This window comes from Eretmochelys imbricata, chromosome 1, assembly GCF_965152235.1.
Source record: "Eretmochelys imbricata isolate rEreImb1 chromosome 1, rEreImb1.hap1, whole genome shotgun sequence".
Lineage (NCBI taxonomy): Eukaryota > Metazoa > Chordata > Testudines > Cheloniidae > Eretmochelys > Eretmochelys imbricata.
In genome coordinates this window covers 265,012,284-265,035,492 of record NC_135572.1, presented here as the reverse complement: position 1 = coordinate 265,035,492, position 23,209 = coordinate 265,012,284, and the positions used below count along the sequence as shown (strand labels likewise).

General features: G+C 50.6%; 2 protein-coding genes and 1 long non-coding RNA gene across 4 annotated transcripts; 1 reads left to right on the top strand and 2 right to left on the bottom strand.

The window, feature by feature from the left end:
- Nucleotides 1-716: 716 nt before the first annotated feature.
- On the bottom strand, nucleotides 717-11,657 carry KCTD17 (potassium channel tetramerization domain containing 17). Its single transcript, XM_077829443.1, is given in 6 exon segments — nucleotides 717-4,074; nucleotides 5,366-5,461; nucleotides 7,225-7,316; nucleotides 9,157-9,265; nucleotides 11,339-11,543; nucleotides 11,545-11,657. Coding segments are annotated over 6 exon segments (852 nt in total). The 3' UTR covers nucleotides 717-3,837.
- A 2,183-nt stretch (nucleotides 11,658-13,840) lies between these two features.
- Nucleotides 13,841-15,379, top strand: LOC144271832 (uncharacterized). 2 transcript variants are annotated; one of them, XR_013347434.1, is made up of 4 exons: nucleotides 13,841-13,974; nucleotides 14,079-14,184; nucleotides 14,308-14,560; nucleotides 15,256-15,379. It is a non-coding gene; the product is annotated as an uncharacterized LOC144271832 (long non-coding RNA). The 2 variants fall into 2 exon arrangements; XR_013347436.1 differs by having other exon boundaries at nucleotides 13,850-13,974; nucleotides 14,059-14,184.
- On the bottom strand, nucleotides 14,840-22,793 carry MPST (mercaptopyruvate sulfurtransferase). The gene is given in 4 exon segments (XM_077829403.1): nucleotides 14,840-15,972; nucleotides 20,935-21,572; nucleotides 22,700-22,769; nucleotides 22,772-22,793. Coding segments are annotated over 4 exon segments (1,029 nt in total). The 3' UTR covers nucleotides 14,840-15,673.
- Between the last annotated feature and the right edge of the window lie 416 nt (nucleotides 22,794-23,209).

Sequence of the window (23,209 nt, the reverse complement as noted above, 5' to 3'; positions counted from 1 at the left end):
ATACGAAGCAACTTGATAAAACCAGATTAGAGAACCTCAAAAAGAGACCAACACCTCCCTCTCAGCTACAGCCTGGGGACAGCATGAACCAGCTGTAATCTGTGTGGGTGCTTATACAGTGCCCATCACTGTGGTGTGAACTGCAACAGAAAGAAGTTCCCCCATCAGCCCTGCTATACACACTTGGGGAACTACAGGCAGAAAAGGGAGGCCCAGCCAGGCTCCCTGGGACTGTGGGAATGTCTCTGTCACTTTAGCCAGGAACCAGGAGAACATCCCCTTCCACCCCTGAGAATGGAAGACAATGCGTATGCAATAAATATCAGTACTTAGGTACATTAGGGTCAGAGTAGGTGACCAGGAGCCCAGGCCAGGGCCAAGCCTCCAGGCTAAGCTACACCCAGCAAGCAACTTTTGTTTCATGCGTGTTTATGAATTTTATCCTGGGCCGCGTGAGCAATGGAAATGGCTTCCTTAGCCCAGCATCATTCCACTGGGACCCATAAGTCTCCTGGCCGACAGAGTGCTGGGTACAGAGACTCCACTCACACGCACATCCTGCCGCACCTGCTGTTCCTGAACAAAGGGGTGGGGAAGGAAGACTGGCCCTGAGTGGATGCGTGCTAATGTCAGTTAATCTGAGGCCTCAACCCAAGCTCTCGGGTCCTTCCCACAAGCACCAAAGTGCTCTGGCAAAAAGGAGAGGAGACAGCCAGTAATGGACAGTGACATTTATTCAGGAGTTATAACACAGCATCCTCAGACACCACAGAAACACCCCATGCCCAGAAGCCCTGGCAGGCATCTCCTTCCTAGAACAGTCAGAAGCTACATCAGAAGCCAGGTATGCCATGCCGTACTCCTGCCTCTTTCACCCCCATTGAAATTAAACCTCTCCCTGCAGGGCCTGTGTGTGTGTATTACCCAGCAAAGGATCAAGGCTGCCCCTTTACTCCTTGTGCTAAGCACAGAGGCTATCCGGAGAGAGGCAGGGATTCCATATTTGCCCCCTGGTGACAAGCACAGCTCAACTGCCCTCCCCAACAGTGGCTCTGACAGTGAATCAGACACACAGGCCTGAATCTAGTCAGCAGGTCGGGGTAGGAAGGAAGCGTGTAGCTGCTGAGTTCTGTCTTCCCCAGCAGGGGTCACTGTGACCAGTGCTTAATTTAGAGTGAAAGAGGTGCCGGGGCTCAAGCAATGATTTACTTTCAAAACTGATGCGGCAAATCCAAAGGTGCCGGGGCTATGAACTGCCAAGCCTAGAGAAGCCGGGGCTCAGCCCTGGCACAAATTAAGCACTGACTGTGACCCTAAGGAAGGGAAATCCTGTGGGCCTGGGGAGATTGCAGGGTGTGGATTACATCCCCTGCAGCAAGTCAGACACAAAGACGGGGGTATCTGCCTTTCTCAGGGGGGATGCGAGTGTGAGCTTCAGAAACGATATTCCAAAACAGAACTTTAAAAACAAAGGCAACAAGTTGAGGGTGAGGAGTGGAGTCGCTGCGACGCTTTCCCCCAGAGGGCTGCCATAAACTACAGTACAAAAATAAAGATTTTAAATGGAAATTAAAAGGCTGGAGTTGATCGTCGGTATCACATCCTGAGGCCTCTGGCTTGTAACAACTAGAAAACGAGAGAGAGACAAAGAACAAAACCAAAGGCAGAGAGAAATCAAGCATGGAGGAGAGAGGGAGAGCAACACAAATCGAGAGGAAGAGGAAAAGCAAAGTGACAGGAGATGAGAGAACAGAAAAGAAAGAGACGTGAAAAAGGAGGGAGGGAGAGAAAGAGAGAGGAAGGAAAATCCATGTGAGTAAAATATACTGACTCAGAATAATTCTCAGGCCCCACAGCTAAGGGCAGAGAGACCCCTAAACAGATGGATGGAGAGAGCCTGGCAAATACCAGAGAACCAATGACTCCCCCTAATCTAAGGGGTGTGGGAAGAGGGGTTCAGGAACCCCCAATTTAGCACAAATCCTGTAAACACCCTAAAAAGATTGAAGCAAGGCCCTTTCTCAGGCCTCCTCACCCCCTTCACCACACAACTAGGGCAGTGAGCCCAAGTTCTCTCTCTCTCTGCCAAAAATTGGGGCACACTTCACACAGAGCTGCCTAGTTTCTATTTTCATCCCCAGAACGCTTACCCTGTCAGAATCTGTTGGGAAACGCCCACCTGGCAAAGGTTGCTTTTAAAGGCAGGGAAATATATGGAAATCCTCATGCAAAATATTCTTTCATCTATCAAGAGGAGGATTAAACAGTAGCTTCTGGGGAAAAGTCCTGTGTTCACATATGCCAGGCAGAAATACAGCATTCTCCCCAGCTCCCCATCTATCTTCCTTGCCCTTGTTCCCATCCCTCTCAATGTCTCACAGCTTTACTCTTCCTTCTGCTACCAGAGCCTCTAGTCCAGAACTGTAAGGCCTGCTTAAAAAGTAAGACACACACAAAAAGAATCAGAAAAGCACAGAGTAAGGAAAGAATCAACCACTCCCTGCCCCCACCAAAGACCTACAAACCAGGGCCAGATCCATAAGAGGGGAGGCGATGAGAGTCACTCATGCAGAGCTCAGAGTCATATCTGAGAGTGCAGACAGGTAACACACCTGCAGAGGAGGAAGAGTGAGGAGCAGGAGGAGACAGGATCCTGAGCAGGGAGCACACAGGACCCCAGAAGTGGAAGGTGAGAGGGGAGGCAGGAAACCAGGTGCACGAGGAGAGAGAGAGAGGGAAGAGGGGAGTGGAGGGAGGGATTCTTGGGGAAAGAACTGTGTGGAAGGGAGGAAGTAGGAGAGAGGTGACAAGAACCCCCATGGGCGGGAAGGGAGCAGGAGAGGGAATCTGGACAGGAGAAAGAATTAGCAGAATCCCGAGTAGATTAATTTGCTGCAAATAAAAATAAAAAAAACAATAAGTTAAATATAAAGTAGCAGCCATGTGTAATAGATCTCCCACCTCTACCACTGTGACCTCAGCCCCACTGCATCCCCTGCTCCCTGGAGTGGTTCCCTCAGCCCCTTCCCTAGTGCTTCCCTGACACTAGCTGTGTGGACTCTCACCAGACGGGAACGGACGGCTTTATGGTTGGGTTTTTATTATTATCATTTTCCTCAGGGATTTGATGCACCTTTCTCCTCTGCCTCCTCCTCCGCCTGCTCCTGCTCTTCCTCCTCTGGATCCTCCTCTGTGCTCTGCGGCCCAGCGTGCAGTACAAAGGGAAGAAAGATCGGAGACACTTGCAAGACCTGCCATGGTGATTCTTGTTCATGCGCAAGGGCTCAAAGCAGCGGCCAGATTTGGATATAGGGAGGAACGGCCTGAAGACCTTTAGGGTTCAGAGAAATTCAGGCTCTCTCTGGAACCCTGAGCGGGGATTGCCCATGGGAATCAGGCAGGTACATCTCCCCACATAGAAATGCAGAGGGTTGTCAGGGACTGATGGATTTTGGTCCTTCCCATGTTCTGTGTCTACCAAGAAAGCATACCCCAAGGGAGTTTCTCACCTCCCTCTCTGGCCTGAAGGTGAGGAGGGTGCCTCCCATTTCCACACACCACAACTCAGTGGAGAAAGCGTTCCTCGCTCTCCAGAAAGAGGATATGGTGCTCTAGTCAGCAAACAAAGGTACCCACTGCAAAGCATTCTGGGTATTCACACACTGATGGGTCTGATGATAGTGACACACTCAGCGTGGGTAGGAGATGAGGAGCCAGACTGGGGAGGCACAAGAAGGACAGAGGTACCTTGTTATAGTGATTTGCCACACACACAAGGTCCTGTTCATTAGGAGGTAGCACTTTATGTCTCTGAACAAAGGGACAGGCCATGACATTTCACCACCTGGTTAGCTCACCGCTGAGGGGGAGGGAGGAAACAGAGAAGAGGCTCTTATGGTGATGAAGATAAGCCATTAACACGGACGGTGAAGTGCAGGTTGGTCTCACCTTGGCTTTGTGGCTAGGCTCAGAGCTCAGACCATTGGGTGAGTTGTACAGCTCTTTGGAGACCACGCACAGGAACTCTGTCTGGTCCTCATTCCCATAGTTATAGGATGACCCGATATTCACCAACTGGAAATCACAAAAGGAACAAAGTCAAAGATCTCACACACGCTTTGCTACACGTCCACTTCTCACTGGGAACAGGGATATAGACAACGCCCTTAGGGAGCATGGTGTCAGATACTTATGTGCTACTCCCATCAAGAAACCAGAGGGATTGAGGACTAACCAGAGGCTGTGACACAGAGACCTGCGGGTGGAGCTGCTGTAACACAAAGAACTGTAACCTCACTCAGATTCCTTCAGGCTCCCCAGAGAAGAGGTGGCAGAGAAATGAGATCTACTCAGTGATGAGCTGCCAAAATCTTAACAACCAGTTCTCTCCTCTCCCCACAAGGGGGTTGTGGCCCGTGCCCGCCCCCCCGGGACCCCTGCCCCATCCACCCCCCTCCCCTGTCCCTGGACTGCCCTCAGAACCGGGCACGATGGTATCGTTGGCCACCGTAGTGGGTGCCCACCCCGCCCCGCCCCTAAGAGCCAGAGGGACCTGCCGGGGGGCAAGGTGGGGAGTCCCGGTGGTACTTACCTGGGGCGGCTCCCAGGAAGCATCCGGCAGGTCCCTCTGGCTCCTAGGGGCGGGGTAGCGAAGCTAGGGGGGAAGCAGGGGGAGCAGCTGCACCCCCAATGATCACATCAAAAGTGGCACCTTAGGCACCGACTCCGTGAGTGCTCTGGGGCTGGAGCACCCACGGGGAAAATTTGGTGGGTGCAGAGCACCCACCTGCAGCTCCCCGCCTGGCCCCAGCTCACCTCCACTCCGCCTCCTCCCCTGAACACGCCGCCCTGCTTCGCCACCCCTCCCACTTCTTGCGAATCAGCTGATCGGCAGGAAGCCTGGGAGGGCTGAGAAGCAGGCGGCGGCTTCGCGCTCAGGCCCAAGGAGGCGGAGGTGAGCTGGGACGGGGAGCGGTTCCTCTGCGCGCCCCCCTGGGTTACCTGCTGCAGCGCAGGCGCCCCTCCTCACGCCCCCCACCCCAGCTCACCTCCGCCTCCCTGGGCCTGAGCAGGAAGTTCAGTTTTTGGCCACTTGTTAAATTTAGAAGCCCTTTTAGAACCAGTTGTCCCTCATGGGAGAGCCGGTTGTCCCTCATGCGAGAACTGGTTCTAAAAGGGCTTCTAACTTTAACAACCGGTTCCAGCAAACCAGCTTCAGCTCACCACTGGCTCTACTGGCATTGTACCTGGTGAGTAAACAATACCACAGAGGAAGTGGTGTATTCTGGTGCCTTGGTGTTAGAGCATGTTCCCTGTCTCTTCTCTAGCACACAGCTCCTCTTCTAGCCCACACATCCTGCTCTACCTGCTCAAAGCGCCATCCATCTGACATAGTGGAAACCATCTGAGTGAGCTCTTCTTCCTGGCACTGCAGCACCCGGTACACATGCTTCGGAGGCACCTGTGAGGAAAGTGAGGCACGTTGCTGAGGAACTCTGCCTTGGGGGCAGATGTTCCGGCAGGAAATTGAGCCAAGTGGCTTCATACCCTCAAAAGATTCTGAATGTTATTCTGTGACAAAAGCTGATACGCCTCTGGCTGGGATTATAAAAATGAGGGGCCTACAAAAAGTTACACCCGCAACCCAACTTCATATTGCCCTGCCCAAAAAGGGGTGGTATGAGAGGACAAAGGTTTCTGCAGGATCACACCTCAGGTGCAGCAGGAGAGCACATGGATTAAAAGGATCTACCGTGAGGAGGGGAAGGGTCCAGCACCCAGCATAGGCCACACTCGTTCTTACAGGAAGTTTGCATTTGTTATCATTGTTAAGGAAAGCCACTGATATAATGCCGGGGTTCTCAAACTGGAGGTCAGGAAGTTATTAGGTGGGGGGTCGTGAGCTGTCAGTCTCCACCCCAAACCCTGCTTTGCCTCCAGAATTTATAAGGGTGTTAAATATATTTAAAAAGTGTTTTTAATTTACAAGGGGAGGTCGCACTCAGAGGCTTGCTGTGTGAAAGGAGTAACCAGTACAAAAGTTTGAGAACCTCTGATATAGTGCCATAAATGCCCACTGTGCTCAAGTGTGGAGGCACAGAGCAAAGCAGTCTCTACTTCAGGGAGTTTACAAACTAAGGCAGACAGGACAAAAAGGAATGCAAGTTCAGACATGGGATCAGTGCACAGGGAAAGAGACCATGGAGAGATTACTGGTGAAGCCAAGTAGTAGCTCTGCTGCAGGATTCCTGAGTGACCTTGGGGGGGAAAACACACAATCTCTCTGTGTTTGTTTCCAATCTGCAAAATGGGGGTAATAAGCCTGTTTTTCTCCCACCCTTTGTCTTGTCTACTTAAACTGCAGGCTCTTTGGGGGCAGGGGCTGTCTCTGACTGTGTTTGTACAGTGCCTGGCACAATAGGGCTCTAATTTCAGTGTGAGAGTCTATGTGTTACAGTATTGCAAATAATAAACAATTTTTAACTCTTATTATTACTGGAAGAAATGGGTATTAAAGAGCGATTTGAAAGAGATAATCACAGCCAAAGATGGAGGAGTCATGCCTTAGTGATTTTCCCCACTATAGACATCCCCTCCGCCTCCCACAGCATTAATGCCTCAGTGACTCCCCACCGATATCCCTGCCTCCCACAGTGATAGTGCACTAAAAGGAACAGGCTGGCTTCTTTCTGGAGTTGCAGGAGCACACAGACAATGCATCTTCCACAAACCATCCCCTTCCCACACTGAAATAGCCCCTGCAACTAATGCCCTGTCTGGAGGTTCAGGATATCGCACCCTTCCAGATCAGAAGAGCACAGCATCCAGTGCCACCTCTGGGACTTCCATTTTATTTTAACTACAGTGAAGGTTTCCTGCTGATGGAAGATTTCATGACACGGCATATATCAGTGGAATCATCCCTGCATATTTATGTGCCAACAAACAACTCCCATTTATGTGACCAGGCCAGCTGGGCTGACACACCAGGAATTGAACCAAGAACCTCCAGAACTAAAAGCCTTGGCTGCTACAGCTTGAGCTAAAGCTCTGTGGCTGGGGGCTGTAACAACTCATATCCTCTGCAGATAGGCACAGAGTGGGATCAGTAACAGTCACCCACCAATGGGTTATTTTTCCACGGCACTTTCCCACTGTCCCTCCCCTATTTGACCTCTCTTCTAGCTTTCCATCCACCCCGCCCCTCTCCATTTCCCCTCAGACCTGTGTTATGGTGTAGTTCTTCTCCTCCAGTCTGTCCTTGATTATTCTGATTAAAGGGCCGATGTTATAGAATTCAGCTTCTTCTAGAACCCCTAGACACACCCAGAGCGCAAAAGACATGGGAATAAGTATCTGTCCTTCTTAGGCCCATTTCCCAGTACTCGGAGCTTCCTGAAGAGAAAGCCCCATCTGGCTGCTTCAGGAATTCACATGCCTGTACCAAGAACTCTCTCCCCGGGGAGAAGGGACACCACAACATCCCACATTAACAGTTCTCTGCTGCCTGGAAGCTCTTACACCTGGGGATTGAATTCAGGCCCCTTTTACTACTGTATCAAGGGGAGGCGCAGGGGTGTCTAACCTGGTTACGATGTCAGGGCTCTACAAGTGAAGACAGAACCCTAACTCTTCTCTGGTTAATGTTCCCAGGATTCACCCTACTGGGAAGTGCATCCATATCCCTACCCTGGCTGTTATTCCAGGAGGAGGACACTACCCACTAATACCTGATCCCAGGCTTGCGGGTTATTTTCCCAGGGAGGGTTCAGGGCTCTACTTATTGGGCACTGAACTCAGGCACCCTGATTACTGACCCAGAGTGTCTATGAACTAGAGTGAATTTAGGCCCCTAGCTACTTAAGGGCTCATTCTTGCCCTGCTGGTTACTGTCCTGTAGGCTCTGTTCAGCAGGGATTAAACCCAGACCCCTCAGTTACTGAGTGCTATCCACTTGGGAGTGAATCCTGGTTATTGTTGTAGGTACTGAGCCTAGTCTTCTGGTCCCCATCCTGGGCCTGTTGCTGATCTCTGAATAGCACTTTACCCCAAAGCAGGTAAACAAAGATGTGTGTTTCACTTCATTAACCTACAGTAGCTGCATCTGTCCGCTCCCCTGAGACAAACATGATCATGTTTGTTAACAGGGAGGGTGCGGGGCACCTTATGGGTCCACAAGGGAGAACGATGCCTAGGAACCAGCATTCAGTGACTACACAGGTTCTCTCTTGAGATCAGTACATAGACAGGGCAAGCAGGTGAGATTTAGTTGCCCCAACCATCCCACATAGGCCTACGGTACACTGAAAAGTTTCCTGGCATTGCTACGTCAGTCAGGGGTATGAAAAAACCACACCGCTGACCGACATAGCTATGCTGACAAAACCCCTAGTGTAGACGCAGCTCTGTCAACAGAAGTGGATTTCCATCAACATAGCTAACTTTGTCTGGGGAGACAGCGTTCCTGCAATGACAGAAAAACTCTGACAGCATTGTCATGCTGGCATAGTCTCCACAGTATACATATACTCTGAGATTCCCTCAGAGCTTCTCATTCTCCCACCCCATTAGTCCCTCTCTCACATATACTGGGAGAAATGGCATGCTGAGGAGGAAATCAATAATACTGTAAAGCATTCTCAGTCACTTAGGGCTCAAACCCTGTGGGGTTAACACCAGGGAAGGCCATCCATTTCTTACTTGTTAATTCATCAGAGATCCTACCTACCAGAGATCCACCACTACCATGGCCTAGCCACTCCTTTCCCAGCCCCAGTGACAAAAGCTTCATGCTCCAAGTAGTGGAGCACGGGTGAGGAAATCAGTGTGCACAGGGTTGAATCAGCATGAGTTCACCCTACCATAATATCATACCATCACTAGGAATAAGGGGAAATTCCAGCAAGCTTTTTCTCCCAACTCTCATTCATTTTATTGTATGGCAAATGGGACACAAAGAGTTCCCCGGGATATGGGCTCCAAAGATAGCTGTCTCAAAAATCCTAGCACAGGGGAGGGGGCCCGCCACTGGGGGGAATTTTTTAGACAGCAGAATTGGATATGGTCAGGAGACTGGGGTTAACAGCACCTACTGTAACCCACCTCTAAGAGAGGGATTGGGTGTTAAGAGGGAGTTTTCTGGGTTTCAACACTCACCCTCCTCAGCCATGTCTTTATTCAGTACCAGCTTGCCATGACGGAGGAAATTCAGGATAGGTCCAAAATATGTGGGGTCCCGGTCTATTAGGTAAGCACCAGTCTCATCCTAACAATATAGAGACAAGCCATGATGGGAAGAACCCAGGGGGGAAACTTGCCACTGACCCTAACTTCTCTAGACAATGGACTACAATAAAATAATAACTGTAGTAATCCTGGTTTACATTTCTATAGCTCCTTTGGTCCAGTGGACAGGGCACAGGACTGAGGATGAGGAAACCTGGGTCCTTTTGGCTGTTGATTTTAGGGAATTCACTTAATTTTTCTGCGCCTTGTTTTCCCTGTGAAAAATGGGGATAATGATTAGTGCTGGTCAGGAAACAGTTTTCCAGTCTTGTGAGAATTTTTGAGATTTCAATAATTTTTTCCACCCCAAATTGGGATGAAAAGTCAAAATCTCAACAAAAAAAATTGTGAATGGAAAATTCAAAAAGAAAAACATTCAAACCAGAGAGATCAAAACATTTCAGTTCAACTTTGACTGTGTCATTTGTTTAACATTTTTAATCTTAAAATAACTTAAAATTTCAAACCAAAACATAATTTTAATCCCAAACCCAGTATTTTCCATTTTGAAAATGTCAAAGTGGGACATTTCAACAATTTCAAAATGTTTCTTTTCCCTGAAAAACAAGAAATTCAAAAAAATGGACCCTTTCTCAGGAACAGCTTGGTTTTGATGAATCAGCATTTTCCAAGGAAAAACCATTTTATCAAAAAATCCCTGACCTGATCTACTAATGATACCTACTCACCTTTGTAAAGTGATCTGAGAGCTAAATATTAAAAGTAGCATATAAGAGCTAACTTTAGGATCCCAAAGCACTTCCCAAAGGACATGCATATAGTACTACAAAAAAGCAGCCACCTCTGGGGTGGAAGGCTGCAGCCAGCTGATACACATCACACTGCAAAACAGTAGAGAGAAGAGGCATGTTTGAAAGTACAATGAGTTAAATCAATTCTCTAATTTGTTTCATGTTCTCTATGTATATAAATCTCCCTACTGTATTTTCCACTGAATGCATCCGATGAAGTGAGCTGTAGTTCACGAAAGCTTATGCTCAAATAAATTTGTTAGTCTCTAAGGTGCCACAAGTCCTCCTTTTCTGTTTGCGAATAGAGACTAACACGGCTGCTACTCTGAAACATCTCTAATTTAAAGTACCCTGGGACTTCTAACATTCAGGCAGAACCTAAATACACATGCAGCGCAAACTGCACAGTACTCTCAATTTATCTCCTTTGAAAGAGCAAAGGGCTGAACGGACCCTGCTGGGGCCCCAGGTCTTGGTATTTCATCCCTGAGGTGCAGACCCCGCAAGCCTTTCCTATATATATGATTCTATAAGGCTAGCAGGGAGATCCTGGAATAAACAGACGTGATGTGGACTCTGGTCTCAGCAGGGCTCCTACCTCTTCAGCCTGTACTGGGAGGAGGAGACTGGAAGAAGCGCTCTGTGTAAGCTGGGAAGCTTGTCTGGTGCAATAAAAAAAAACATACCTCCCCCACCTTGTGTCTCTGACGGGAGGCTACTTATTGTGGCTCTACATGGTAAAGCCAAGTCTCCTTGTCAGGCCTGAGTCCCACCCACGGAGCTGCGCGTGTGACAGAGGGAGAAAGGAGGGCGCCTCTTGCGGGGCTGCTGCAAAGCGTCCCAGACCGGTGGCGCGGGGAGGCAGAGGAGACGGGTGCTCTGTGTGCCACACAGCCCCGGGCTGGCGGGCCTGCTCGGTCCCCACTGTTAAGCCAGAGACTCCTCCCGTTCCACAGAGGGGACGGGCCCACCCCCCGAAGAGGCTCTGGCTGGCACGCAGGGAGTGAGTCCCCCGGGGGGGAGAGGGACGGGGTCTCGTCCCAATCACCCCTGCGCGCGCGCCGCGCCGTCCGTCCCGCTGCCTCCCCAGCTCCGTCCAGCCCGCTCCCTCTGGACCCTGTACTAGGACCCCGCCTTCCCCCGCCGGGGCTAGCTCCTCCCAGCCCGGCCTGCGCTCTGCTTTGATCCCACCCAGCTCAGGGCTCCGCGCTGCCCCCCTGGGCGCGCGGCAGCCGCAGCCGCAGCCACCCCCCTCCCCAGTGCGGGTCGGGGCGGCCAGCAGGCGCCAGCTCGCCGCTTACCCGGTCTGACTGCAGCTCCTCCCCCTGGCACAAGCGGCAGAGGAACGATTTCTGCTCCCGGCATAGGGTCTGCCTGGTGGTGAGGAAAACCGTGCCCCCGACGTTCAGCCGGACCCACTTGGCCCGGCTGCTGTTTGCGGGCTGCGGCGGGTGGCTCTCCCAGGTCAACGAAACCCTCTCTGGAGCCTGCGTTTCCTCCCCTCCTCATCTCTCCCTCTCCGTCCCTCCCAGGCTGGAGACGCCACTGCAGGTGTTGGGCACTGGAGGATTCTGGGATCTGTAGTTTATCTGGTGCTCTCCATCCCAGAGGTGGCTGCATTTCACGGGTGCTCAAAGTGGGCAGCTATGGGATCTTTGGGGAAGAACGATTCTGTATCAATGGCATGTCTGTTATTACTAACGATGGGCACAAGGGACAAAACCCAGCTCCTCATTCTGAACACTCCCCAAATTCCAGGGGTGCCAGGATAATGGGTTTGCCTTGGGGCCTCTCTCTGGTCGCTGCTGTTCAGTTGATAGCTGTAGATTACTTTGAAATAATATGTAAACCCTGTTAATATGACCACATTACATCGTCTCTGCGGTTGGTCACCAAAGAATCCTGGGAGCTGTAGTTTTGCATAGCCCACTCTGCCTGCTGCAGGATCTGCAGTGTTATCTATGCCGCCACTGCTGCTGCACGGGGTGATGAGTGCTAGAGGATTCTGGAAGCTGCAGTTTACACACCTTCTGAGCAGGGTGTTGCAGGCAGTGGTGCTTTGGGTTGAGGAGAAAACTGTTCTCTGCTCTGTGCCTGTGTGTTGGGTGTGGCTCAGTCTTCCAATGCTGAACCAGCCAGATCTCTTTCATGTTCTCCTTTTGCCCAGCAGGGTGTCCAACTATCATAGCATTCACTTCTCTGCTATTGCAGCAAGACACTCATAGAGGATTCAAACTATTTTGGTCATTGAGACTATGTGGGTGCTCATGCATGTAGGGGACCAGTGGCCACTATCAAAGCCCTGTTGTTGTTTTTTTAATTTATCTGCAGTGATGATCACCTAGTCAGCAAGTTTTCCCCTTGGCTGCTACCCCATCACCAACTCCAAACTTGCCTTGCATAAACCTCCCTTTCCTGGATGGGTGTCTCTATGTTTATGCAGTCCCAGGCCTTGCCCCCACCCCCATCCAGGGGATTAACTCATTCACAAGACTTACCTCTGTCTCTTCTGAGTGCCCCATTTGTGGCGGGGGAGGGGGGAAGGTTTTGAGAAGGAAGAGAGGGTGCCCTTTTGGAAGTTAAGTTGCACATGACCCCTGGCCCAGGTGAAACACACAAACTTTATCTATCCCCTCAACTATGCTTCTACCATGCCCAACAGAGGTCATCTGACTTATTAACTGCAACCACCTTTGCCAACATTTCAAACAGTATTCACATCAGGCAGAAAAACACGGGTAGCTTCCCTCCCAAAGGCTAACACTGGCCCAAAGCCACCCGCCCAAACAGGTACCTGACCCTTTCGTGCCAGGGCAATAGCCATAAAGTGCAGTGCTGAAGTGTAGGCACACGTCTATTAACCTTACAGTTGGGTCTTTTCTTGGGTCTCACACACACACACCCTTTCTTTTTTTTTATTCCATTTAGGGAGCTAGTTCTCTGGTACAATTCAGTCCCTTTATGCCATATAAGGGGCATAAAGGCAACAGTTTTCCCCACAGGTGAGTAACCAAGTCTAAAGGGGTTCCCTGGAAAACAGAGCCAGCCTACCCCACTCCTCTCTAGCGAAGGGGGTGTGCCGGGGGTAGGAGGTAATGTGGCTGGAATATGCTGTCCTCTAGCTATTTTCAGCTGCTGAGTAGTCCCTAGGCCCCCACTGCTGAGTGTAAATATGAACAGCCTTGAGTCTCCTCTAATTTAGAAGAGAAGACAGATAGACAGGCCCCTGGATGCACAAAGAATATAAACTATAGGTGGCATAGTCACTTTTGCTCCCCTGCTCCTTAACTCTATATGGCATACCTTGGTTAGAGTGGAGACTCAGGCCCAGACCCTTATTGTCTGTCATCTATTTTTTCCTCTTATCCCCCCCATCTAGCTCCTTTTTCTCCAGCCTCCGTCCTTCAATTCCTTAGCCTGCATCTCTTTCCCCACTTTTCTCTGCCCCACTCCCTATCCATCTCTTTCCTTCTACAGCTGCAGATGATCCAGGGAAGGTCTTTAGTCATAGCATGAGTTCTTCTGTCAGCACTGGCCTCTGTTTGTTGCCCAGATGTCAGGATCTGGCCCACCCACAAGAATGAAGTCATCATGGAAGGAAGGGCAAATTGTTAACACCTAACCCACCATATGTAATGCATCCCAGCTGCTCCCTGGGAATTGATCAGGAGACAAACACCCCCTCACCCACCTCTCTCTTCAGGCTGTCTAGGACAATGGGTGTTATGATCAACAGGGCCCTTTCTTTAATCAAATATATTGAAGCCACTGTCCTTGTACAGGTGTAACCAAGAGCAGATTAACTCTCTGAATGCACTGAATCAAATACCCCTGATGTCTGCTGGGGGAGATTTTCAGCTCCAAGACTTAAGGTGGTGGCCTTGTGAAAATGACTGCCATTACGGGTAGTTCTTCCCTAGGGCTTCAACTCAGCAAGGTACTGAAGCACATAACTAATTGTAAGCACACGAACAGTCCCATGCAAGTCAGTGCAAGTACCTGAAAAAGAGCTCTATGTAAGTTTGTCTCTCTCACCAACAGAAACTGGTCCAATAGAAGCTATTACTTCACCCACCTTGTCTTGCTAATATCCTGGGAGCAACACTGACTACAGGGGGAGTACTCTCATTCCTAGCGTTAGGCATGTGTAAGTATCATGCTGAATTGGAGCATAGCATCTGAAAGTCGCACAATTGCATGGCTGCAGGACATTAACAGCCTGAAACAAACAACAGAGAGGTATGCTGTCCCTTTCTTATTTGGTCTACAGGTCTCTCCCAGGGAAACTGAAATATACCTACCAAGGATGAAACAAATACTGCAGTCACTTCATCAGCACAGCTTTCTTCATAGAGAATAAGGGTATGTCTACACTGGAAGTGTAATTTGCCACCTGGATAGACATACCTGCGCTAGCTGTGATCGAGTTAGCACGCTAAAAACAGCAGCGTAGCTGCAGCCGCAGCCGAACAAACTGCATGACAGCCTAGCAGCCCCAAGCATGATCCAGTCTGAAACTGCAGGTACGTCCTCGGGCTGGCTGCTCACGCTGCCGCAGCTTCACTGCTGGTGCAGGTCTGTCGGTCGGAGCTGGATTTCATAATTTTATTAAGATGATGTTGAAGTAAAAAGAAAACGGTATAGAGTTTAAGCATAGAAGTTTCTAGTTATCAGGGAATAAGGTACAGATTATCAAGGGGTGCGAAATTCGATTTAGGAATGGGTGGCGTAAGGAATACATAATCTCCCCGATTGGTAGTAAAAGTTTAACCGGTCAAAGTACAGACACTGAGATATGCGGGTATGTTGTCCATATAATGGTTATCTTCATGTGTGGAGTATAATGAGTGGATACGATGATGGGGATGGATCTACCCTCATTTGGTGGGATTTAATGTTCAGTGAGTTTATGGTTCCAGTTCATATGGTCCAATGGAAAAAGTCTCTCAGTCCCTCTCCCATAGCTGATGCACGATGTCGTACCGGCTCACACCTTACACCTGCTCCAGCTCCACTGTAGACGTATGCTGGATATATGTAGCTGTGGTAACTAAACACTCCCTGTGGAGGGGTACAGAGCAAGATGGCTCTGTGATCTAGGAAGGAGAAGCCCCAGCTATACTGTCCTGGGCTCAGTTCAGGAGAAAAACCTTTAAACTCATTAAATGTTTTTATTATGTAACCTTTTAAATAGATACTTTCTTTTTTAAAAAAACAGGATTTCAAGTTCCCCAGGAACAATGGTGGATGCAGAACTGGCTGAGAACAAATCAGAGTCCAACTACGAGGAGAAACCTAAATTGCTCCTCCACTCATCTTCCTCACTCAGTGTCTAATCAGGAGGGATTATCCCAGCTGATGAGTCCAGCCTGAATCAATTATTCCACCAACCCATAACAAGTGCTTCCTCCCCCTAATAAGATGCTGTAAAGAGGCATCTTCCATGCCCAGAAAAATGGGTTGTAGGCAAGAAGGGGGAGGGGAATAGGGGGGAGGGGCTAGAACCATGTGTTTAGATTTGTCACCCAAGACCTTCACTCAATACCACTATGATTTTAAAACAGGAAAGGCTAAGACCATCTCCCAAAGCCTGTTCCAAGGCAATCTGTCTGCACCGCAGGGACAGAAGCATTGCTTCAGAGGGTCTTGCCTCTGCCCTCAGAGATGACCTCTCCAGGCCGAGCCCGCATGTACCACTCCACCCAGGCACCATCGTAGACAGCCACGTCTGGCTTGCCACAGAGGTACGCCCCCAAGGCCACATGGCAGGCAGTGACTCCCGAACCACATGTGGCTACCACTGGCTTTGAGAGGTCCACTTTCTTCTCCTGGAATAAGCTGCGGATCACTTCAGGGGTCTTCTCAAAGCCAGCTTCTGTGAGGAAATCCAAGAAGGGGATGTTCAGGGAGCCAGGGATATGACCAGGCTCAATTCCTGGAGGAAGAGGAAGGAGACCAACGCAGACAGGAGTTAATCTTTACATCACGGAGGGTTCCATCGCACAACCCCTTCTTGACTACCCTCCACGCATACTCATGCCTTGGCAACCCTCCCTCTACAGCCACTGCACAAGGTTATGTGAGGGTTAATGTCTGTATGTTTGACCACAAGGCATCATATCAAACCTAAATATTATTAAAGTGATGGGGTGTGTGGGAGCTACCTTCTCTTCCGCCTCCCCAGGTCCCCGAGAGATTGAGTGCACTGCTGCCTCTGAACCATGGGACTCTGCATTCATACTAAAATACACAGCTTTCTTCACTTCTTGTACGGACGGAAAGTCACTTTCTGGGGTGCAGCTCTAACAGCTTGGGGTAGGGATAGGAGCACCCTCTTTCAGCCGCATGTGTTAGTCACAATGTATGCAACATCACTTCTATATGCTTGATTTGGGACTCAGCTGTGGCAACAGGTGAATCAGCTGAGAGGAGGGATAGTTTTAGGGTGAAGGCAAGGAATGGGACTCAGAAAATCTTATTTCTATTCCTTCCTCTGTCACAGATTTCCTGTTTGACCTTAGATGTGTATCATAATCGCTGTGTGCCTCAGATTCCCAGCAGGAGAACAGCCATAATTAGGAATAGTTAGTTATTATAGTTAGGAATCATTAGCGAACAGGATGTAAGGAATCATTAAAAAGGGATAAAGAATAATATGGAGAATATCTTATTGCCTTTATATAAATCCATGGTATGCTCACATCTTGAATACTGCGTACAGATGTGGTCTCCTCAACTCAAAAAAGATATACTGGCATTAGAAAAGTTTCAGAGAAGGGCAACTAAAATGATTAGGGGTTTGGAACAGGTCCCATATGAGGAGAGATTAAAGACACTAGGACTTTTCAGCTTGGAAAAGAGGAGACTAAGGGGGATATGATAGAGGTATATAAAAGTATGAGTGGTGTGGAGAAAGTGAATAAGGAAAAGTTATTTATTTGTTCCCATAATATAAGAACTAGGGGCCACCAAATGAAATTAATGGGTAGCAGGTTTAAAACAAATAAAAGGAAGTTCTTTTTCACACAGTGCACAGTCAACCTGTGGAACTCCTTGCCTGAGAAGGTTGTGAAGGCTAGGACTATAACCGGGTTTAAAAGAGAACTAGATAAATTGATGGAGGTTAAGTCCATTAATGGCTATTAGCCAGGATGGGTAAGGAATGGTGGCCCTAGCCTCTGTTTGTCAGAGGGTGGGGATGGATGGCAGGAGAGAGATCACTTGATCATTACCTGTTAGGTTCACTCCCTCTGGGGCACCTGGCATTGGCCACTGTCGGCAGACAGGATACTGGGTTGGATGGACCTTTGGTCTGACCCAGTATGGCTGTTCTTACGTTCTTAATCTTCCCCTTCTCTCACCATTTGTCTGCCTTGACCATTTAGGTTGTAAGCTCTTTGTGGCAAGGCTGTCTCCTACTATGTGTTTATACAGCACGTACCAGAATCGGGCCTTCTATGCACTACCATAATACAAATCATAATCTACAGTAAATCTGGCTGTCAGATGGAGATCTTCACTGCCAGGTGTTAGGGGAAATCAACCTAGTTAGCATATGAGACTCCCTTTTGGCCGTTAACTAGAAGCGAGCACATCACGTACCAAGGGAGGATCCTTCAGGGTGGACAGCTGGACAGTTCTGTGGGGAGATCGGGAATCGAGGCCATAAGAGAAGCAACCGCCGAGTCCGGGACGGACATGCGAAGCCCCTTGGGGGCACAATATATGTGGGCTCCCAGTTTGCTAAGCACATCCCACCCAAGAAGGTTAGCGGGGCCTTCTGGCATGACAACAAATCTATGTGACAACTTTAAAGAACCCAGCTCCACAGGGACGGGGCAGGATAGGGGAGCCGGGCATGGGTTGCCCTCAATACCCTGCACCCAGACCTTGGTATTAGAAAGAGAGCCCGGAACAAAAGTTAAAGTGGAAAGGGTGGCTCCGGTATGCAACAAAAAGGGTACAAACTTTTCCCCAATTTTCAAGTAAATTTGAGACTGCAATCCAAGATCCCATTCTAACTCTCCCACGGCTCCCAAAATCGCCGCCTCTAGTCACTGGGGATTAGCAAAGTCCTGGGGAGCGTTATGGGGAAAGGAAGAACCAATCTCCGGCTGATCCTGCCAAGGAGCCCCTTGTGGAAGCACGGGGCATTGCCTCTTCCAGTGCCCCGGTTGCTTACAATAATTACAGTTCCTGTTCCTTGTCCCACCCCTTCCTCCTCCCCGTCCTGTCCCGCGTCCGCATCCCCTCCCTCTTGTATTCCTGTGTCCCTGCCAGTGCTGATTCCTCAAGGGAACCTGCAGTGCAGCTGCCAACATCCTTACTTCCTCCTTCTTTTGCTTACGTTTTTCCTTAGCTTTCTCCTCGTCCCTACCATTAAACACAAAAGTGGCCAGGCGAACTACTTCGCTTAGGGGTTTCCCTGGCCAATCGGGAACATGTTTAGTTAAATGCTTCTTTATGTCTGGTGCCGCTTGATCGACAAAGTAAGAGACCATCATCGTGCGGCTAACCTTGGCTTCTGGCTCCACCCCTCCCCCATACATTGTAACCTGCTTAAACAAACGGGCCAAAAATGCAGACGGATGCTTGTTTAGGTCTTGCTGGCACTCTAATTTTTGACCAATTTGCCATCTTACTACCCGCCCTACGGATGCTCTCCAGGAGCCCTTCCCGGGCAGCTGAGAGGCTGGCCCGGCCATTGAGGTTGTTAGGATTCCAACCTGGATCGGCTTCGGGCCAAGGGGTGCGATTCTCAGCGTCCCCCACCCAACGTCGATTAGCGTCTAGAATAGAATACCTCTCGTCGGGGGAAAATAGGGTTTGCAAAATAGCCTGGATGTCTGCCCAGTTAGGGTTAAATGCCGTAAAGACTGAACGGATAGTCTGTAGGACTCTTTCTGGCCTGTCCCACAACCTCCGCATCTGTGACTGCCAGGTTACCAGGGCCAAAAGGGCGGTGGACCATGATCATAGTGACACGGTCAGTGCCTGTCGCAACGGGCTGTTGTATCCGGGACGCTTGAAGCGCAACAGGGGGTAGGGTTAGAGACGGGTATAGAGGGGCAACAGGAGGAGGAGTAGGGGGAAGAGACGGAGGAGGAAAAGCAGCATAGGGCGGAGCGGAACCTGCAAGCGGCATGCAAACCTTAGATCTGGTACCAGAGCCCAAAGTCGAGGGGCGCCCCTTATCTCGGGCGTATGCCCAATTATCCCATACATACTAATAATCCATTTGAGCTGGATGCTTGTCCTCCAGTTGTTGTCTAAGGCAGGTTAATTCATCCTGTCCAAAAGTTCCGTCGGGTGGCCATCCAAAGGGCGTCTGAATAGTCAGCGCTGGCCACTCAACTTTACACAAAATTACAGCTCTCCTTTTACCTAACCCATGGGTGCCAGAAGTATTTTCCAATTCTCAAGAATCTCAGCCAAAGGGGTTCCCCTGCTCACATTCTGCCCAGAGCCCATTCTAGGGCTACCAAAAGAACGCCTAATGTGCCACCTTATCGCCTAAGCGACGGCCCACACTCCTGTTCCTCGGAGTTCTCGAAGGTGAACTCACCCGGTGCCGGCTGGAGTTGTCCGAGGGAAGGAGTGCGGCTTCGCTTACAAGGGCGAGCCTAGAGTCCCATCTGGGTCGCCAAAACTGTTACGAATTATTCCAGTTAGGACACGTACAGTTCATTTCTAGGCTGAGGCAACCAAATAAAGACAGACTGCAGAGTATCTCAAAGTTTCTAGGTTTATTCCGCTTAACAGAACGGTATCACGCTCGAGCATAACGGGACCCCGATTACAGGTTACACAAAGATTATATACTGTTGGCAAAACATCCTGCCTGTGTGCCTCGGTGGGGGGGCCTAAACCAATAAACAGGCCTTCTCCTTATCTATTACCAATCCCCTGCAGCCACCTTCCCCATGCAAAAAAGCTGAGTTAGCAACTATTTCAGGCATGTCGGCTGGTTCCTGTCTCCTTTGTTTCCCTTATCTTGAAACTGTCCAGCTGTCCACCCTGAAGGATCCTCCCTTGGTAGGTGATGTGCTCGCTTCTAGTTAATGGCCGAGAGGAAACCCAAAATGGAGTCACATATGCTAACTAGGCTGATTTCCCCTAACACAGGATTAAAGTCCTCAGGGCTTACTGCTGGCACAGATGCTGAACTACTAAACATCTTGTGTTTGAATCATAGAACATCAGGGTTGGAAGGGACCTCAGGAGGTCATCTAGTCCAACCCCTGCTCAAAGCAGGACCGATCCCCAATTAAATCATCCCAGCCAGGGCTTTGTCAAGCCTGACCTTAAAAACTTCTAAGGAAGTAGATTCCACCACCTCCCTAGGTAACGCATTCCAGTGTTTCACCACCCTCCTAGTGAAAAAGTTTTTCCTAATATCCAACCTAGACCTCCCGCACTGCAACTTGAGACCATTACTCCTTGTTCTGTCATCTGCTACCACTGAGAACAGTCTAGAGCCATCCTCTTTGGAACCTCCTTTCAGGTAGTTGAAAGCAGCTATCAAATCCCCCCTCATTCTTCTCTTCCATAGACTAAACATCCCCAGTTCCCTCAGCCTCTGCTCATAACTCATGTGTTCCAGTCCCCTAATCATTTGGTGTCATAAGGCTTTGCCCCAGGGTGAATGTGTTTTAAGCAAGCTTTTCCAGCAGCATACAGAGAACAGAACAGTGGGAGTAGCAAATAGACATAGGTAAGCAGAGACAGCAGCCACAAAGAGGGATAGATATCAGCCAAGCATCCTCCTCTTGAAACTCATCTTTGGAAAAAGTGAGTTTCCAGCCTCAACCTTCAGCTGGGAACGAGAGTCATGGTTCTGGGTTTGTGCCTTAAAATGAACCCGTTTGTCACAGCGATGGCTAAGCAGAGGCGTTACCTTCTCTGGGCTCTGCCTCCGTCCCTCTGAACCGCCCTGCAGAGCGAGCATCAACCAGCTGGAAGCGATGTGACTCTATGTTCTCCTCTACGTCCTCATGGGTCTTCACCAGTGACTTGTCCAAGGAGGCACTGAACTCCGCAGGAACTGCTCGGCTCTTGCCAGAGCTCAGTGGGTACCCCTCCCGCTGCCAGTTCTTCAGCCCACCGTCCAGAAGGGAAACAGCATGGTGCCCAAAGGCCCGGAACATCCACCAGACACGGGGAGCAGAGAAGAGACCCTGATCGCTGGCATCATACACGACCACATGGGAGTCGTTCCCCACACCCAGCTTGCCCACATACTCCGCAAAGTCATCCGCACTGGGCAGCATGTGGTCATATGGCGACATACGGTCGCTACATAGGTCGAGGTCAAAGAAAGCAGCACCAGGGATGTGGCGCTCCTCAAACTCATGCCGGGGGTCACGCTTCATCTTCGGGAGGTACCAGGACGCATCCAGGATCTTCACAGCCTGCCCAGCCTGAGGGGACTTGATGGTTTCTGAGAGCCACTTAGCCGACACCAGTGCCCGATAAAGGAACTGCTGAGACATTGCTCCTGAGTCCTGGCCAGATTCAGACAGTCTCTGGGGTTTCCTGAAGGGGGGAAAAGTCAGGAATTAGTGACAGGAGATATTAGGGTGAGCTACTGCGAAAAACGAGACTAGAGCTCTTTGGGGGAAGAATTGTCTTTTGTTCTGTGTGTACAGCACCTTGCACAATGGGCTCCTGAGCACTACAATAATACAAATAGTAGAAGAAAAGAACTTGGGCCCCAGGTTACAGAATACAACCCCACCTCTGCTTCACTGTGTTCACACCAGGGTAAAGTCAGCTCTGTTGTAACACCACTGGGGCTACATCAGAAATCGGTTTGGCGATCCAGAGATCATGAAATGAGCCCAGTTAAAGACAGAGAGCGAAATCTAGGGAGAGGAACATCTGCAGAGCCTGCCTCACCCCAAGATGAGTCAGCTGCATGTGGCAGGAACCTGTATTCAAGATCAGGAAGAGAGAACCCTGCGTGTGAGGCACCCTGGCACCTGCTGTATATACCAGAGCCAGCAATCTGAACCTCACAAAAGAGAGCTCTGCATGGTTGGGTCCCGCGTCCTGAATTAAGGACTGCCACCGCCCCATTAAAAAAGCTGTTCGTTTCCCTATGCCCAAGTTTTGCTGTTGCACACTCTGCCAGCACTGTGACTTTCCTACAACTCCCTGCCCCACGCCACAGGCCCGAGAGAGGAAAGCAGCATAGCTTTGGGAAGAGCCCTTGCCTCCGCGGCAGGCTGAGAAAGAACTCCAGGCAGAGAGGGTTGTCCCCTCGGACCTGGCTGAGCCAGCAGCATCCCCCCTGCCCCTGCCCTGGCGGTACTGGACCTGGGTTCCCACTGCCAGGGGTGTTACACACGAAGCAGACAGGAGTGGCCAATGCCCACTCAAGGCCACTCCCTGGCCTGACCAGCCCCTACAAGGCACTAACTGCACGGTCCCCATCAGCTTTTAAGGGACAGCCCCCGCTCAGGGCTCCAGCGGAAAGCATGCCAGCGTGCCCACAAGGCCTGGCACGGCCTCCTTCCAACCCAGAGCCTGGGGATCGGTGCAACCACTCCGCGCCCACCAGCCAGGTTCAGCCTAGGGAGCCTGGGGGCCGCTGGTCCTGAGCCCGCAGAAGTTCCTGCCTTCGAGTGAGCGACTCCCGTCCAGCAGGCTACTGCCCAGACCTCCGTCCCGCTGCTGGGCCGCGGCTGCTCAGCGGCGTGACTGACACGGGCTTCAGCCCGCCCCCCCCATGCGCGGCGCTCCCGCCCCCTCCATACGTTCGCTCCTGGGAGGAGAGAAGCACCAGCTCCCACCCGGCTGCCCAATACGGGAAAGGGCTGCCCGCCCAAACCAACTCCTGGGGGGGGGGGAGGCGGGGGCAGAAGGGACCCCCACGCACCAGCCCTCCCAGCCCAGAGCCAACCCGCAGCAGCTCCCCTCCGCTCCCAGCCACCAGCGGGCGGGCTTGCCGGAGGGAGCGGCCCCGCGCAGCACTCTCGGGGGGGGGGGGTTTCCACACACACACCCCTCCTCGCAACAATGGTCCGAGCCGCCCGCGGGGCGAGAAGGAAATGAATCAAAGAGACCTGGTGGCCGCCAGGGTGCGGCGCCGGGAGACGCTGCCGAGTCACGGCAATACGCGTGCCTCGAGTGCAATGCAGAGGGAGCGCGGCGCTGCAAGGCCGGCCTCG